Source organism: Abrus precatorius, unplaced genomic scaffold (assembly GCF_003935025.1).
Source record: "Abrus precatorius isolate BTA unplaced genomic scaffold, Abrus_2018 Scaffold9, whole genome shotgun sequence".
Lineage (NCBI taxonomy): Eukaryota > Viridiplantae > Streptophyta > Magnoliopsida > Fabales > Fabaceae > Abrus > Abrus precatorius.
Window position 1 is genome coordinate 330,694 of NW_020874439.1, and position 18,400 is coordinate 349,093.

The 18,400-nt window shown below is 35.4% G+C and overlaps 1 protein-coding gene across 3 annotated transcripts; it reads right to left on the minus strand.

The window, feature by feature from the left end:
- Positions 1 to 28: 28 nt before the first annotated feature.
- LOC113850187 (signal recognition particle 9 kDa protein-like) lies at positions 29 to 17,124 on the minus strand. Of its 3 annotated transcripts, XM_027480603.1 has the most exons (6): positions 17,047 to 17,124; positions 9,515 to 9,689; positions 9,181 to 9,249; positions 939 to 1,032; positions 279 to 391; positions 29 to 164 (listed from the first exon to the last, which is right to left on the minus strand). In XM_027480603.1, the coding sequence occupies exons 2-5, from the start codon at positions 9,596 to 9,598 to the stop codon at positions 315 to 317; spliced, it is 324 nt and encodes a 107-aa protein (XP_027336404.1). In that variant the 5' UTR covers positions 9,599 to 9,689; positions 17,047 to 17,124; the 3' UTR covers positions 29 to 164; positions 279 to 314. The 3 variants fall into 3 exon arrangements, 2 of the variants coding, with proteins under 2 accessions (XP_027336404.1, XP_027336403.1); XM_027480602.1 differs by having other exon boundaries at positions 35 to 391; XR_003502176.1 differs by lacking the exons at positions 29 to 164; positions 279 to 391 and adding an exon at positions 644 to 755 and having other exon boundaries at positions 805 to 1,032.
- Between the last annotated feature and the right edge of the window lie 1,276 nt (positions 17,125 to 18,400).

Consider the following 18,400-nt stretch of genomic DNA (forward strand, 5'->3'; position numbering starts at 1 on the left):
CACAAGAAAAATTTAGTTAGAATGTGAACTGCGGAGACAATGGTTTGGGTGCATCATTGGATTCAAAACAAACATAACTTTCTATCTGATACAAAAATATTTAACACTCGTAAAATCCATAGCTGGTGCTGGTGATATGACTAAATTCTGTAATACACAAGACTCTGACAAAGATCAGAGACTGAGACTTCAAAACTTCAATATATAAACTTCCCTAACAAAAACTCGAAGTAATCATTTGGTAGGGAAAAAAAACTGTTCAAATTTTTTGTTCCTACAATTCATTAAACCATCTGGCCAAGCATAAGGCCAAGTTATTGCTTCCTTCCTCGTCCTTTCTTGGTTGGGTTTACATCCATTTGCTCTTTTCCTGTGACTTCTGATATATCAACTGCAGAATTATAAGCAGTGGAGAATGTGAAAAGAAATTTCAACACCAAATATGAAATAATGTCCAAAATATAATCAATGTAAACCACAAACCAAAATAATAATGTGCAACCCACAGAAACCAGCACATTTAACATTCAATCTATTTAAACCACCATCCAATGTACAGTGTTGTATCTCATTCATGCCCGTGATTCCAACTAATGTCAAAATCACATGGAAACAACCTTATGCATTGTTTGGTTCAAAGTCAAATGAATTTATTAAATTAAGAATAATTTAGTCTATTTAGTTTAAATGTTTCTCTGCCCTCCAAATCCTGGACCAAAAATTAAAGAGAGGAGAGATTTTAGCCCCCTCCTCTCCTTCAAAATTTTGAACCCAACACAATTTATTAAAAATCCTTCTCCTCTCCTTCCCTTCTTTCCATTTCCCTACAACCAAACAATGCACAAAAGAATATGTGCCGACAGTTTCACAAACGTGAATGATAAGAATACTTCTGAGCTAAAGCATCACAGGTAGCAGGAGCATAGGGTAAGACGTACCATCAGGACCACGAGCCATCAAAGCAAAGAATATATTATTCAGTTTTTCCATCTTCTTAGCCTCTTGTGCTTGATCTGTCTTATACTTTAGACACTGGTAAAAAGTTCAAGAATTCACTGTTAGGACATGAGAATATATATGCGACTAATAATAGGTAGTAGAGAACAAAACACCAACCAAAAAATGAAGCTTACTGTGAGGAATATAATTATCACATATAATTAAATTGAAAATGATCATATAAGCAACAGAGATTATATTCTGCCAATTGAAATGACTGAAATCTCACAGATACTAGGAGTCATATTGTGGATTAATTTGATTTTCCCCACCAAAAATCAGTGAGTTTTGATATTTTTATCTGTATCTTTTTCTTAGCAATGTCCATCTGATAGAATTATCAATTATCTTATTAACAAGCAAAGTTATCCACCACCTAAAAAGTATGGGCCTGTTTGTACAAGACTCGGTATCAATTTCTGTCATTACCGATTGATAAGCTTTGGTGTTCATGCAAAATGTATCTCCATCATCGGATTTAATTTGAAAATTGATTTCTAACTACTGAAACATAAAAACAAATAAGCACTTAAGGGATATGACAGCAGATAACTTCCTGTTTCCTATCCTTTTTCAATATGAAAATGGTTATAAAGACATTATAATACACAAATGTGCCTCTGAATTTCTAGCCTAATAATTCAGGTGAAGAGAATGATACGTTGAAGGAATTTAGAAACTGTTTGGTTTTGGGAAATGTTCTGTTTTAGCATCTTGTTTTCACTTTGTTTCTTATTTCAAATATTTGTACAGAAGGTGAAAAAGAAAAGAGAGAAAACAGCAGAACACTTTCTAAAACCAAACAGGCCTATGAATCACAACATTAATAGCATACCCTATGAACATGTTTCCAGGATTAGAAGCTTTCGTCATTCCAGTCACACACAACCCTGTAAACAGATTGCTATATTATATGCATACTGATAAACATCTTCCTAAAGTTTAACTGACCAAAGTTAATTCATTCATAATAGCATACCCTATTTCACCAGCAAATATAAACCCAAGTACAATAATTTAAACCCAAAATAAAGAAATAATTCACTAAGTAAAAGAAGAAAATATACTTTGAATTAGAAAAAGAGAAATCTATGCAACAAAATCATGTAATAATTATTCATGGGCCTAAAGAATGCAAGAGCAATGGAAGCAGAAAAATAGGGTTACTTTTCACAAAGATGTTGTGTAAGTAGTACTATAGAGTCTAATTTTATTTATTTTTGTATTTCAGACACTTTGTTTCATTGAAGGCTAGGATTTAAGTAAGGGTTTACAGCCTACACAAGGTGTTTTTATTGATTATTGTTAAGATGTCTCACATTGGCTAAGACAAGAGTCAGAATACTCCTTATAAGGGTTAAAGTGGTCCTCCTCCTATGAGTTAGCTATTTGAAGTGATTTAGGCTCAAGTTTCTTAACATGATATTAGAACCTATCCAATTTGAACATTAAGTTATCCACAGATGTCCAGCCCTGTTGGACCACCTGTGCAGATGTTCAGTCCTACAAATTTCACGTACCAGACTTCTAGTCTTGGGCATAAAGGGTATGTGTTAAGATGTCTTTATTGGCTATGACTAGAGTTAAAATACTCTTTATAAGGGTCAAAGTAGTCCTCTGTAAAGAACTGGTTCAATTTTGTAAAGCAGAAGTAGAAATACTTAATGTACTTTTATTGAATGTTCTCTGTCAAGTGAAATATCCCAATCTGAGAAAGAATCAAGAATACAAGAATATCCAGGACTTTGAGAGCCTGGTCTCTCCCCAACCGACCAAATATTAATCCACCGCTAAAAATTCCCTTTTCCCCCCTAACCCTATTTATTCCCTGTTCTTTACATTTTTCTCAGCTAATTGGGCCTCTTTTCTTCTATTGGGCCTTCTTACATAGACTTTACTAATTGGGGGTTTGGGCCTATTACTAACAACACTCCCCTCCCAAAGTTTCACCTTGTCCGCAAGGTGGAATTCTGGAAACTGTTCTTGTATAACTTCAAAGGACTCTCAAGTTGCTTCAAAGTCAGGCAGGTCCTGCCACTTGATGAGGACTTCAGCCCCTCCTAAAGACCCGTTGCGGATTGCTAGGACTTCGCTTAGTTCAACTTGCAACTCTAACTCCTCAGATAGCATTGGCGGCAGTGGTTGGGGTGTAGTAGTGGAGCCAATAACCTTCTTTAGTAAAGATATATGAAAAACTGGGTGTATTCTGCTGTGATCAGGTAATGCCAATTGATAAGCAACCTGTCCTATTTTCTTGACAATTTGGTAAGGGCCATAAAATCTAGGTCGTAACTTCTCATTCATCTTCTTTGTAAGAGATTTCAGTCTATAAGGTTGTAACCTTAAGTAAACCCAATCGCCGACTTCCAAATGGACCTCTCTCCGGTGGCGGTCAGCAAATTTTTTCATCTGATCTTGGGCCTTCAACAGATTCATTTTTAAATCATGTAAAATGATATCTCTTTCACATGTTAACTGGTTCACTTCTTCTACCACGGAGGGAATTGTTTTTCCTTTTAAAAGAAGAGGTGGATCACACCCATATAGGGCCTTAAATGGTGTAAGCTTAGTGGAGCTGTTATAATTGGTGTTGAACCAAAATTCAGCCCAACTTAACCACTTTGGCCATTGCTTTGGTCTGCTACCCGTTACACATCGTAAATAAGTTTCGAGACACTTATTAACAATCTCTGTTTGTCCATCGGATTGGGGGTAGTAAGCAGAACTGAATTTAAGTTTGGTACCAGCCAATCGGAACAATTCAGTCCAAAAATTACTCAGGAAGATCTTATCCCGATCTGAGACAATGGTGACCGGAAATCCATGTAATCGGACTATTTCCTTAAGAAAAATTTCTGCAATATCACGTGCTGTAAAAAGATGGGCCAGTGGCTGGAAATGAGCATATTTGGTGAGTCTGTCAACCACCACCATAATACTGTCTTTACCCTCAGCTTTTGGAAGACCTTCCACAAAATCCATTGAAATGTCTGACCAAACCTGTGTGGGAATAGGTAAAGGTTGCAGGAGACCTGCAGGTGTTAAAGTTTGGTATTTGTTTTGTTGACAAGATGCTAGATACTGCTGAATGTCCTTCCGCATTCCTTCCCAAAATACAAAGGCTGCTATCCTTTTGTATGTTCTGAAGAAACCTGAGTGTCCCCCCATTGGTGAGTTGTGAAATTCAGACAATAGTACAAGGATTCGTGAAGATCTTTTGGGCAGAACAAGCTTTCCCTGATACATCAGTTTACCATTTTGTAAGGAAAATCGTGGGTGTGCATTTGGATCTTGGAGGAGGCCTTGGATAATTGTTGTCAGCTTAGGATCAGCTTGCACCTCTTCAGCCCAGTCTTCTAAATCCTGAAACGTAAGCTTAGAAATGGCAGCATAGGTCATTTTTCTAGACAGTGCATCTGCAGCCCCATTTTCACAGCCAGGTTTGTACTTAATCTCAAAGTCGAATCCAATCAGTTTAGAGGTCCAGCGAAGCTGTTCCTCACCAAATAATCGCTGATCATTCAGAAATCATAAACTTCTTTGGTCTGTATGAATGATGAAATGTCTTCCCATCAAATAGTGACGCCACTTTTGTACTGCTAAGACGATTGCCATTAATTCTCTCTCATAAACTGACTTCAATTGGGCCCTGTCAGATAACGTTTGACTGAGAAAAGCTATTGGTCGGCCTTCTTGTAATAACACTGCTCCCAATCCTCTACTAGAGGCATCTGTCTCCACAATAAAAGTTTTTGAAAAATCTGAAACAGTGAGAACTGGTAATGCAGCCATTGCACCCTTTAAAACATCAAAAGCTTCTTGAGCCTCCTTACTCCACTAAAAACTGTCCTTCTTAAGGAGCTGTGTTAGAGGTCTGGCAATGCTCCCATAATTCTTAACAAACCTGTGATAATAGCCTGTAAGGCCCAAAAATCCTTGTAGCGCCTTCACATCTTTAGGGGTAGGCCATGTCATCATAACTTGTAGTTTTCTTTGGTCTGCTGCCACCCCTTGTTTGGAGATGATGTGACCCAAATATTCTATCTGCTTTTGGCCAAAAGTACATTTTTTTCTATTGGCAAATAATTGATGTTCCTTCAAAAGTTGCAGTACTAGCTGAAGATGTCTTGTATGTTCCTCCTCTCCTTTACTATAGATTAAGATGTCATAAAAAAAAACAAGGACAAACTTCCACAAATAAGGGCGTAATACCTCATTCATTAAAGATTGAAAGGTTGAAGGAGCATTAGTTAACCCAAAGGGCATTACCGTAAACTCATAATGCCCTTCATGTGTCCTGAAAGCAGTTTTAGGAATATTTTTTTCCTGCATCTAAATTTGGTGGTAACCTGATTTGAGGTCCAGTTTTGAAAAAATAGCTGCTCCCCCCAATTCATCCAACAATTCATCAATAATGGGAATCGGAAATTTGTCTGGAATTGTAATCTTGTTGGGGGCCCTATAATCCATGCAAAATCGCCACCCCTCATCTCTTTTTTTAACAAGAATGACTGGACTAGAATAAGGACTTACACTTGGCCTGATGATACCAGAGACTAACATATCACTCACAAGTTTCTCTATTTCTGTTTTCTGATAATGGGGTACCTGTATGGCCGTAAATTGGGTATGTCCGATCCTTCTTTCAACCTAATGGCATGGTCTTGTCTCCTTGTGGGTGGTAGGCCTTCTAGTTCTCTGAATACTTCCTCAAAATCCTCCAAAATTTTATCAAGTTCCTGAGGAATAGTGCTCTCTACATCATTTTCATTAGTTAATTCTTCACCTTCGATGAGTTTGCATTCAAGGAAAAACCCTTGTGCCTCATGTTGCAAAGCCTTGACCAACTCCTTGAAAGACACAGCAGCTCTGGAAAGTCCTGATTCACCTTTCAACACCTTTATTCCCCCTTTCACAGGCACCTTCAACGAGAGTTCCCTGAAATTAACTCTGATTTCTCCCAAACCAGCCAGTCATTCCATGCCTAGCACCACATCCACCCCTCCTAGGTCAAATATGAAGAAATCTTGTTGAATTCTTAGTCCTTGAATTTGATGTGCTACCTGAGAACAAACCCCTTTACACTTAATTCTCTGACCATCCCCCACTCCCACAGTGTATGTTGCTGTCTCAGTAACAAGTAATTGTTTATCATGAACAAACGTGGATGATATGAAATTATGGGACGCTCCACAATCCACCAATACAGCCACCTTTGCACCTTCAATCTCACCCCACATTTTGATGGAATTTTTTTGAAGTTAGTCCAGTAATACTACACATTGACAGCTGTAATTCTTTAAGATCTGCTCCATCCTCTTCTTCACCCCCTCCTTCTTCCCCTTCACTTAAATCGTTGCTTAGGATTAGCACCTGGAGTTGCTTATTTCTGCAAATATGCCCAGGACCAAATTTCTCATTACACCGAAAACATAATCCCTTTCTAGTTTTCTCTTGAAACTCAGCATCTGTCAGCTTCTTGAACCCCCTCCCTCTATAAGAAATGGTTGGTTTATTGCTGTTAGACTCAACAGAGCTAATTCCTGTGCTGTTCCCAAGATTGTGGTTCTTGGTTCCCGTTTCCCATGTCACCGTTCTTGATGAAGGATAGCTTTTGTATGAACCACCTACCTTATTATTTCCGGGAACCCCTTGGCTCAGCAACAAATTTTTCTCATCAATTCGTTGGGCAAAATCCATCAATTCTGGTAGAGTTGATAATCGGTGCAACTTCAACTCTGCCCTGACTATGTCTTTCAGTCCGTTCAAAAATATCCCTTTCAAATACTCAGCCTCGATACCTTTAAGGGGTTCTGCATACAACTCAAATTGCTCATGATACTTTTCCACCGTTGTCTCTTGTTTGAGACTCAATAACTTTTCATACGGGTTTTGTGCCATTGAGGGTTGAAATCTCCCTATTAAAGCGGTGCGGAAATCTTCCCAAGTAGGGTTCTTGGAACGAAATTCCCATCATTGGAACCAAGTTAATGCCTTGCCCTCCATTGCTACCATTGCCGCTTGCAACTTTTCTTCCTCGGAGATACCCCTTAAGGTAAAGTATCTCTCTACTCGACTGACTCACCCGTAAGTGTCGTCTCCGGAAAATAAGGGAATCTCCAATTTCCTCCATTGATCTCCCCCGGACTGCCGTCTCGACCCACTGCAATTGCTTGAGTTCCCATTGCTCTCATGGTCGCTGTCCTCAGATTCCACTGCTGACTTCGCGTCTTCCTGGTTCTTTCAATTGACAATGAACATCAAGTCGTCGAACCGTTTCTGGGTTTCCTGCCTGTCCTCCTCGAGCTTCTTCATCAGGTTTTCAAACCCTCGCTCCATACTATCTAACCGGGCTTCCATTCGCGTATACACCATGAATATTCTCCCAGGTTTGAGAGCTTTGATACCAGTTGTAAGGAACTGGTTCAATTTTGTAAAGTAGAAGTAGAAATACTGAATGTACTTTTATTGAATGTTCTCTGTCAAGAGAAATATCCCAATCTGAGACAAAGAAGCAAGAATACAAGAATATCCAGGACTTTGAGAGCCTGGTCTCTCCCCAACTGACCAAATATTAATCCACAGCTAAAAATTCTCTTTTTCCCCCTACCCTATTTATTCCCTGTTCTTTACATTCTTCTCAGCTAATTGGGCCTCTTTTCTTCTATTGGGCCTTCTTACATAGACTTTACTAATTGGGGGTTTGGGCCTATTACTAACATCCTTCTATGAAATAGCTTTTAGGAGTGAGTGAGGCCTAAATTTCTAAACAGCTGCAATATAGTTCAAATGACTCTTAATTGTTAAACCAAAGAGGGTTCTCTTTGGCAGTGTTTTAAATGTCTATGACCATTCTTCTTTTGTGTATTTCTCTTACGTGTTACAGATATTTAACCTCCCATTCTATATCAAATATATTTAAGCAAATGTAAAATTGTGGGTTTCGAAAATTAAGACAAAAGCTTCCCCATTTTACTTCTAAATTACTGGGTGCAATCATGTAAAGTATGCTGTAGACCTCTAGTTAAAAGATAATCTAGTAGGTTCATCACGTGTCTCTGGCCAAACCAGCATTCCAAGGAAGAGCCCTTGCTGATACCTCTTTCATTTAGGTCCCTCTAATAAAGAACATGGCAACATGCCCAACTACACAACAATAATGTGGTTTCCATGGTGTAATGACTCTCATCACAATCTCGTCAATATCTACACAATTATTAGGCAGAGGCCTAGGAAATGGTTATATATCTCCAACATGGCCCTCATGCAAGGGGCCTATTGGGCACAAACTGTGGACAATGCAGAAGCCCATTTCACCTTGTACTAAAATTCAACATAATTATGAAAGGCATATGGGATTGAACTCCAAACCACTTGGTCATAAAGGTTTCAGTAACATGTCAAGAAACAATTCTCTTAAAAGCTTAAGTTTTTAGATGGAAACCTATAAACAGGTTTATATCATTCTAAAATTATTATACAGGTTAAATATATAAAGCCAAAGGTGAAAGGAACATCCCACAAAAGAAGAACTTATTCGTCAGCTAGGCCATTGATCAGGCTTAAACCTCCCAAATTAAGCAGAAAAGATATCAGGTTCTGTTCATGATACAGATCCCCACTCGAACAATAAACTCTTTCATTTATAACTGAAATAATTGTATAGGTTCAACAGAATGAGCTTTATAGTCATATAGGAAGAACAATTCCTCCATAAAAGAAAGAATCCAAATCCTAACCAAACAAGTAGTAAAGTAGGATAGTAATATCTTTTGAAAACAAAAGATAAAATATATATATTGCAAACTTGAAATCCCTAAATTACAAACCACAATTTCAGATCACATCATCATCAATATATATATTTATATGCTGTAGAATGAATAATATAAATATTTTCACATTGTCTGTCCTCAAAACAATAACATTGTATAGGGAGTTCAAATTTTGAAATAGTCACATTAGATTTGTTGACAAAAACTACAACATTTCCCTGGAGCACATTCTGTACTGAAGAATCAAAATATAATCTTATATATATCCATATTCTCTGTTTCACTCTCAAGCTTGCACTAGAAATTCCAAAATACAGTCCATAATAAGATAATGGTATTTAAAAAGAGAGAATAGGGCAAATATAAATTTTATAAATGTTTTTATTTTAGAAAAATGAACCAATACCTCTCGGTTATCAGTGACCTTGAGTACCAACTTGCCATCACAGTGCCTGTACTTCATTGCATACCGTGTCTGCTCCAAATACAATTCAATAAATTTCATTTATACTAGAAGTGGTAAATAGAACAAGGACAAGCTGAATAACTTGGATAATCGTGAAACTATATTATAAAAGTACAATTTGGCATTGCACAAAACTGAACCAAAAAAGGGAGCAAAGGTTAGCAATTGTAGATTTTTATAAGCATGCATCAAATGTTACATAGTATCGTAATTGGTTGGAAGCTTAACAAGTTACTGCTATATTATGAAATAAAAAAAAGTAGCAGGAAATTACAGAATCAGGATCTGCACGGAACAACTCAATGGATCTCTCCACAAACTTGTCCCACTCAGTTATATAAACCATTGCACCAGACATAGACTTCAGGAAGGAGGCGGGAATCTGAATTGAGAGATTTCAATAATTTTCTGTCCGTTGTCAAGTTTTAGCCAATTGAGTTCAGGATCACCTGCATATCAACAGGAAATAAATGAAATTACAAAACCTATATCACTAAATTGATAATAATTGTATATGTATAATGAATGAGAAATCAGAAACTTACAACATGCAGCTGATTTTCATTACGTTGATAATGTTGACAAATAAACATTCATACGCATAATCTCAAACAACACATACGCCAATAAAAAATGAAAAATTGATAGAAAAATTGCTAATAATCAACAAATTAAATTTGAAGTGAAGAAATGTCTCATTCTTGCCAATCCTCAGTTCGAAAAGGTACATTTTGGTCATTGTAGATAACTATACACAATCACTGATAGAACTCAAATTCTAAAATTATTTGCTTTCACCTCAGTTCCTTGTCAGCACAGAGCTCTAAAATAAATCAATTTCAAATCTCAACAACAAACGAAATTAAAAATTTGTGATGTTTAAAGAAGCAATCAACTCTTGTTCATATGTCTGATTTCCTGTATGGATATGGTTCAGTGATCAGAATCCCCCTGTAAATACACCTCAGGTCCATTTTGGTCATTGTAGATGACTATACACAGTCACAGATAGAACTCAGATTCTAAAATCATTTGCTTTCAGATCAGTTCCTTATCTGCACACAACTCTAACATAAACCAATTTCAAATATCAAAAATAAACAATTAAAAATTTGTGATGATTAAAGAAGCAATCAACTCTTGTTCATATGTCTGATTTCCTGTACGGATATGCTTCAGGGACCAGAATCCCCCTGTAAATCAACCTCAGGATCTCCACAGGTGTGGTTCCAACCTCTAAACAAGACTTCCTTTACACTTTTCTGACCAACCAATGAACCAATCAATACATACTACCCATTTGGTACCCTCTTCCCAATTGTTGATTGTATGGAAAATTGATGTGGGGGACTAGAAATTCAACGTTCTAGAATATCACGTGTGACAGCCTAAATATTGTAGATTCCATCTGAACTCATTCAATTACACTTTAACATGCTAGTAATAGCTGGAAAAGAAAGAAAGAGAGCTAATAATAGCAACAAATACATGATTGATAGGATGTGATATGACATAATGCTTTTACCAAATGCTCCTTTTCATACTCATAGTTAGTTCAAGTACTGCACTATTAGTACAAGCTCGAGAACAATATGACCAACCCTCACATACTCTAACACCAGTCAAGTGACTGCTTAATATAATGAGAAAAACATAAGAAAAGCAAGGCAAGGAAGTAACTGATAAAGCAAAAACGAGAAGACCTGTGCTCCTATGTTAACTCAATTAACTACTTCTCAACAATTTTGAACGTTTGATAAAATGAAAGGATGAAATCAAAGCATCAACCACCAAAATGGTATCTAATAAATTCTACAAAACACTATGAAGGAGAGTTACAAATGAACTAATAATCTGCTCAATATGCAAGCTTTTCAGGAATCAGGTGACATTGTTTCACACTAACTAAAACAAAAACACAGACTGACCACAACAGAAGAAATAGCAAAAAAATTGTCATGATTACCAAGCCAATAACATTACATTATACGTGGGACCCAATATATTGATGTCAAATATTTATACACAATTTATCCAATACTTCTCACTCCAACACCTATGATCCTACTCAATGTCACAAAACTGCCTTCTACACCTCAATAGATCAACATTAGTATTTGTCTAAAAGAACATGATACTCCAAATCTAATAGCACATCTTCAAAAAGTATTGTGATTATCCACTAATTCCCAAGCGGTGAAATTCTTAAAATCATTACAAAATTAAAATGCTCACAAAATAATATATACTCAAACATAACCAATTGCCAAGCAAACTAACATCTAATAGTTCGTATCATAGTAGTCAATAGTGACCACTATCGCGGTGGAGCAAAACAGAGCAGTAGGGCGCCGCTAAGGAGATCAAGTCGCGTCACGTTTCAAAGGAGCAGCCATCGCACCGCAAATCGCAGCCACTATTCCATTCACGCTGAAATTCCAAATTTGCCCCTCTATTTCTAAATGTTGGCATCTTTTAAGGGGGGCAATCTAGGGATTTCACCCCCTCTTAGTTTCTAATATCTTCTCCCTCCCTCCCTCCCTCGCAAGCCCTAAGCCCTATCATTCTCATCTCTCAGTTCTCCTTCATTCTATTTTTTTCATCTTCGTTCTCTACGATTCCACCACTTCTAGTCCTTCCTCTTCGGCAAGGCTTCTAACGTGACAAAGATGTTCTCAGGTCATCTTTTTCATCGCCAATGAAACTTCTGATGTGACCCAAACTGTTCAGTCATCTTCTTCAAGTCCAACGAATCTTCCAACATCACTCAAACATTTTCCAATCATCTTCTACATCTCCGGCGAACTTTCCAGCAAACCTACACATTTTCTAGTGACTAAATGTTCTTTTCTATTTTCATTCTCTATTTTGATTCTCCTGCTCCAATGAACCTGCTTTATTTTCCATCTCTATTTTTTTTCCTTCTCTGCATCAATGTTATCAATGGTGGATGATGGATGGTGGCAGAAACCTCAAAAATTGTCATAAAGTTATGGCAGCCGCCATGACAGGTTATGACAAATTTATGGCGGATATAATAAAATATATAAAAAATACTATAGGTCACAAGAAATGATAGAAAAGAATTAAATCAAAATATATGTAGCATAACCCACAATCCAAAACATAATTCAATATAAAATATACAGTTATCAAATGTCAAGTAACAATAAAAACAAAGATTATCGATTTAGTTCTCTTCTTCAACTCCAATATAATCATCTTCTTTCTCATCCACTAAGGCATATCCCTCCTCTTTTTCTACCTCAGATTGTGGAAGATTAATTTCTAATTCATCTTCTGTTTCTTCCGACATCTCTTCATCTTCTAATTCTTCATCACCATCTTCAATTATCATTTTCTCTTTTCCTTTTGCTGTTGACCATGTCTTGATCTTAGAAACTTTTGCAGCTTTGATAGTAACACCACTTGATAGACACTTTTTTTCTTAGAATGATGCCTAGTATATATTGTAGGCTCTCCAATTCTAGAAGCTTCATAAACAGTTGCCCAATTTAAAGTGTTATCACCATAAAAAACTAAGTCATTTCCAGCATCTTCATCATAAGCATCATCAACCATCTCTCCAACCAACCACTCATTACACTCATCAATGTCATTGAGTGTAATTGGATCAATTACATCTTTAAGATTGTAACGTTCTTTGAATTGTTAATTATATTTCACGTAAACCAAGTCATGTAATTTTTTGTGATCAAGCCTATTCATCTTCTTTGAATGAATCTGCAACGTAAGTGTAATTAAAAAAATATTAATTAGTTTCTTTTTAATTTCTAAAAAAAAGTAGTAGGCTTGAGAGATGAGAAATTACTTGCTCAAAAACACTCTAATTGCATTCACATCTAGATGCACTACATGTCAAGTTCAAAATTTTGATAGCTAATTGTTACAAATGTGGAGCTAAATGTCCATACATTCTCCACCATTGAGCTAAAAAATAAAAAATGAATTATAGCTTTAAAGATTAATTATAACCTTAAAATTAAAATGTTGAAGTCTTTGATGACAAGGAACAATGTTTTTTCTTTGTGATTTTGCAAAGTCGGACCCAAAGGGACCACCATCACTCTTATAAATTGGTAATTCAAGTAGTATACTTTGTTGCACATCCTAACTTGGCACCAATCTCTTGATACAATCATACAACCCATTTGTAATTTTCAAATCAAATTCTATTTGAGGGTTGTCATAATAGAAATCCGAGTTTAAAATGTCACCAGCTACATGCAATGAATAATGAAGCTGACAAGTCCATCTATTATCAATAATTGCAAACACATCTTTGTATTTGCTCTCATTATTTTTGAATGACTTCATAATAGTTTTTTTACCTTTCTCCATTGCTTCATAAATATATCTCATGACTGGTCGTCTTTTCCCATCAACCAAACTTTAACACCCATACAAGAGGAGTCATGATTTTCAAAGTATATACCACATTATTCCAAAATATAAAATTTAATAGAATTTTTGTTGCTTGCTTCCTTTTAGGTTCCTTTGACAACTTGTTTTTACACCACTCGTCAGAAGTAAATATCTTTCTAAGATTTGTTTTTTCTTGATGAAGCCTTTCTAATGATAGAAAAGAAGTTGCAAATCTAGTACCTACATGTCTCACCAATTCCCTCTTGTTTGTAAAATTTCTCAACAAACTCAAGGTACTTGAATGATGGTAGATAAAGCCAAAAATAGATATTCCCCTTTGAATTGTCTTCTTTATCAAGGGAAGCTTTCCAATATCTTCAAGCATAAGATCTATGCAATAAGCTGCACAAGCAGTCCAATAAAGATGATGTCTTTTGCTTCCAATATCTTACTAGCCAAGATATAATTGCTTCCATTATCCGTTATCATTTGCACAACTTTATCTTCTCCAATCTCCTCCACAAGAGCATCCAGCATCTCAAATAATTTTTCACCGGCCTTCACAAAATTTGATCCATCAATGGACCTCATAAACATAGTCCCAGTAGGAGAGTTGACCAAGAAATTAAACAAACATCTTTGCTTTTGATCTGTCCATACATCTAACATGATAGAACAATCATGTTTGCTCCATTACTCCTTATGATCTTTCATCAAAGAATCAGTATATTCTAACTCTTTCCTAAGAAGTGGAATTCGAATATCATGATAACTTGAAGCTAATAAATTAGGACCAAAGGCACTAACAGCTATGAACATTTCTTGAAAGCTCTTCATTTTAACAAGCTTAAAGGAAAGCCCAGCTTGATACCAAAATCGAGCTATGTATTGATGGACCCTGTCTTGGCTTCTTGTCACATCATTGTCTTATATTTGTTTGTCTCAATTTTCCCTTTTTTCTTTTCTCAATGACACTTTCTGGCTTTCTACAAAACAAGTCCATTGGCCCTTTTTGATTCCCCATGGCAACACTACATGTTTGGGTATCCTCTTCATCCTCATTTTCATCATAGCTTATACCTTCAAAGCTTCTTACATTTGGCATCTCAAAGTTGTTTCGACTCTATTTTTCCTTTTGATATGTCTCAATCTCTTTTCTAACTTCTTCTGAACACTTGGAACAAGTTTTCACGTTACCCTTCTTTCTAATCAAATGTTGTTTCACTCTAGTGATTCCAACACTCATGACTTCTCCACAAAAGTTACATACAATATTATTTGTATCTCTATCTTTCAGCGAATGAGCATATTTCCATCCCTGGTCAGAACAATTAGAAGCTCTTAAATAATTTGACGAAAATTCTTGTTGAGTCATGTTAAGGGAAGCTGAAATAAAGAGATTCTTTTTCAGGAAAAACAGAGAAAAAACAAAGATGTGGGTGAGGTAAAAATTAAAAGATGGAAAGGATAAAACAGAAATGAGGGAAATAAAGAAAAAATTGAGAGAAGGAAAAATTAAAAAAATGGCTATGGGAAAAAATAGAGTCGCTGGAGATGGAGGTGCAGTTGCCGAAAATGAAGGGAGACAAAACTACACCAGAACAAAAACCCAAGCAGTCTAGCAGAATAGAAGAGAAAGAGATCTCAGTAGAGGGAGAGATCTCAGCAGAGAGCAGAGAGAGAGAGATTGCAGAGAGAGAGAGAGATCGCGGGGAGAAGAGAGGAAAAAACTTTAGGGTTGAGTTGTCTGGACCGGGTCCGGTTGCTAGCCCAAACTTGCCAAACAAACCCATTTTTGTACCAAAAACGCCATTCCGCCGTTTCCACCATGCACTTAACGGCCGTCATGGCGCCACCACACCACGCCATACCTATAAGGGGGTCCTTCAAAACTGCCACGCCATTCCGTCATGACGCCGCCATAACAATTTTTTAACAACACTGCTCTGCATATATATTAGTGTAGCTTAATTTATATTAGGTATATATAAAATGCCTAAAATAGCAGTCACCGTGCTATCCCGCTATAGTGTTTTTTGGGTTGGTCACTCCGCACATCTACCGGGATTGACTATTATGGTTCGTGTTAAAGACTAATGATAAAGAAATACATTCAAAGAACATTAAAGGCCTGTTTGTATGCTAACTGCAACTCCGTTTTGGTAATACATGTAAACTCCATGTCAATTATTATGCAAACAGGTACTAAATTGTTCGTTACACAAGAAAAAATTCAGCAAACTCAGAATGCAGCAATAATATATGAAATACAGCTATTCTCCACAAAAACAACAACACTAGCCAGAAATAATAATAACAATTCATTCTTAGGTTAGTAGAACAGAATAGGGCAGCTGTGCATACAGTTCTAATGTGATAGCAGAAATTGTTCTATTCTTGTATATTCTGAGGGGCAGGGAGGTGTTCCAAGAATCTTTTAGGATTTCAGCTCATGAAGTTTTAGGTCTTGATAGCTCCTCTGAGATAATTCCTTTCACCTTTATTTTATTTATTTTATTCACTTCACTTAAGTCTTTAGCAGTTTTAACTTTAAAATCAACTCTTCTTCTTTTCTGCAACCTTTTTTTTTTTTTTCCTTAAAAAGCTATTAATATGTAGCTATAATAGCCCATTCCTTAAAATTAACGACGTTGTCATAGAAATGTAGTATACCATATCCGTCATCCATTATTTATTTTATTACCCATAAGATAAGATATTGTTGACTACGGAACCATGAGTCCATATTTTACAAGCCCTATTGCCTCTTATAATTTCTACATAGTCTAAACTCGGGTTGAATCCAACAACTCTATAACTGTTCAACTATTGATTTAGGTCTATCAAAGTAAAATATCTAAGAATGCAAATAACAATGTGAGTTCACCTATTGTTAAGAGAGGGAACTGCCCCAGAGCAGTGAATTTAAGCAGCAGCAGGCCCTTCAGGGATTGCTTGATCCCAGTATCCAAACCCACCCTACCACTTTGTCTGCAATCTAGCCTACAATCCCCATTCCCACACTAAGACTTAGACCTCCCTTCTTTGAACTTTTGGTTTCTCACAACTATACTTCATAAGAAACAATTCTACTTGACACACAAATTGCACTTGTAACACAGAGAGAGGTAATTAAATAAACAATAAAACTAAACCAATTCGATTGCAAAGAGAAAGTACCCAAAAAAGTAAGAACCTAGCACTACGAATTACATTACAGCATGTAATGAAGTCCTTATCACATGACCACCAAAACCCACATGAAATAAACCTTCTAACATCAACACCATTCATTCAGCAATGATTAGCAATACCCATCTACGAATCAAATGAAATGATCCATGACCAAAAACAAAAGTTAGCTGTTTGGGTCAATTTTGGTCGAGTGGAGAGAACAAGGAGAATCGATTGAGTGCATACCTACACCGCCAGACTCTACAACCTCTTGGGTGGGAGCAATTTGCGTGTTCTTCAATTCAATCCCAAAGGGTCAGGAGCCAAAATGAGGTGTTAATATGGGTCAGATTTGTTAAAACTCAAAAAAAGAAAGGTTTGTACCGTGTTACCCAAAAAATTGAACCGATAAAAACTAAGCAATATATTATTATATATAATTTATTATTAAATAAATTTATCATTTAAATATATATATCTACATATTATTAATTAAAAAAATTAGATAATATCCTAAAAATTTTAAAAGGCACTACAGAATTCACTTAAAAAAACAAGCTAACACTTAAAGAAGTCAAAACTAAACTTTATTAAGTAGTATAAGCAATAAAGTTCCGTAAAATTGAAAAATATACTTTTTTTTCGCTGTGAATAAGAGCATATAATAATGCTTTAAAAATATATATATCTTGGTTGATAAAATAGTTTTAAAAATGTTTTTTTTTAAATTAAAACTTTAAAACACTTAAAAAATATTTTAGATATTAGTATAAAGTAAATTTTTATATTAGTTTCTAAAATTATAAGTGTTAGATAAATTAGTCTCAAAAATTTTAAAGAAATATGTTAATTCATAACTCTGTACACTTTAGTCTAATTAACAATTTTGTTATAATAATTAATGCTATTTATTTTAAATATTTTAATTATAAATATAAATAAAGCTGACAACTACATCAATCATTTTACTATTTAATTCAAATCTATTCCATGTAAAACTCTATTTAAATTAACAATAAAGTGGAAAGACATAGAATATAAAAAATCTAATAAAATTATAATGAATATTTTTGATATTTTTATTTCAAAGAAACACATACAAACACAACACAAAAATATAGAAACAATCAATAAACAAAAGTAATTGAGATTGAATTCACTTTCATTCTTTTCTCTTATAGTGTAATTTATCTCATTTATTTCATTTTTTATACAATGAAGATTAAATTCTCTAATGTTGAGTAACTCTAATTCTTTGGACGAAAACTCTTTATGCAATTAACTAAAACTTTTTAATTTTTTTGGCTAACCTGATTAACAGATTCGTTATAGTTCAAAAACTCATAAAAAATCTCATAATCATTTAGTTGATTCCTCAACATATCAACAACTATGGCAAATTTCTCAAAAAAATAAATTTTGTAATTGTGAAATCAAGTTTAGAATCATTTTAATGTTAGTCAAACCAAAGAATGTATTATGAGTAAAGAAACTCACTCAATTGCACCAAAAGAAAGTAAATAAGAATAGAAATTTATTAATAATATAAGAGAATTAAACATAAGTTCATCTCATCCTTACTTAACGGGTGTACATTTCT

Bases quoted from the DNA above. Each gene is read 5' to 3' on its own strand.
- LOC113850187 (XM_027480603.1), bottom strand. From the start codon at position 9,598: ATGTCTGGTGCAATGGTTTATATAACTGAGTGGGACAAGTTTGTGGAG. The intron at 1,033-9,180 runs GTATTGGTTCAT...ACTTTTTACCAG, and splicing joins AGGTCACTGATAACCGAGAG to TGTCTAAAGTATAAGACAGA. The intron at 392-938 runs GTACGTCTTACC...ATAATTCTGCAG, and splicing joins GATGGCTCGTGGTCCTGATG to TTGATATATCAGAAGTCACA.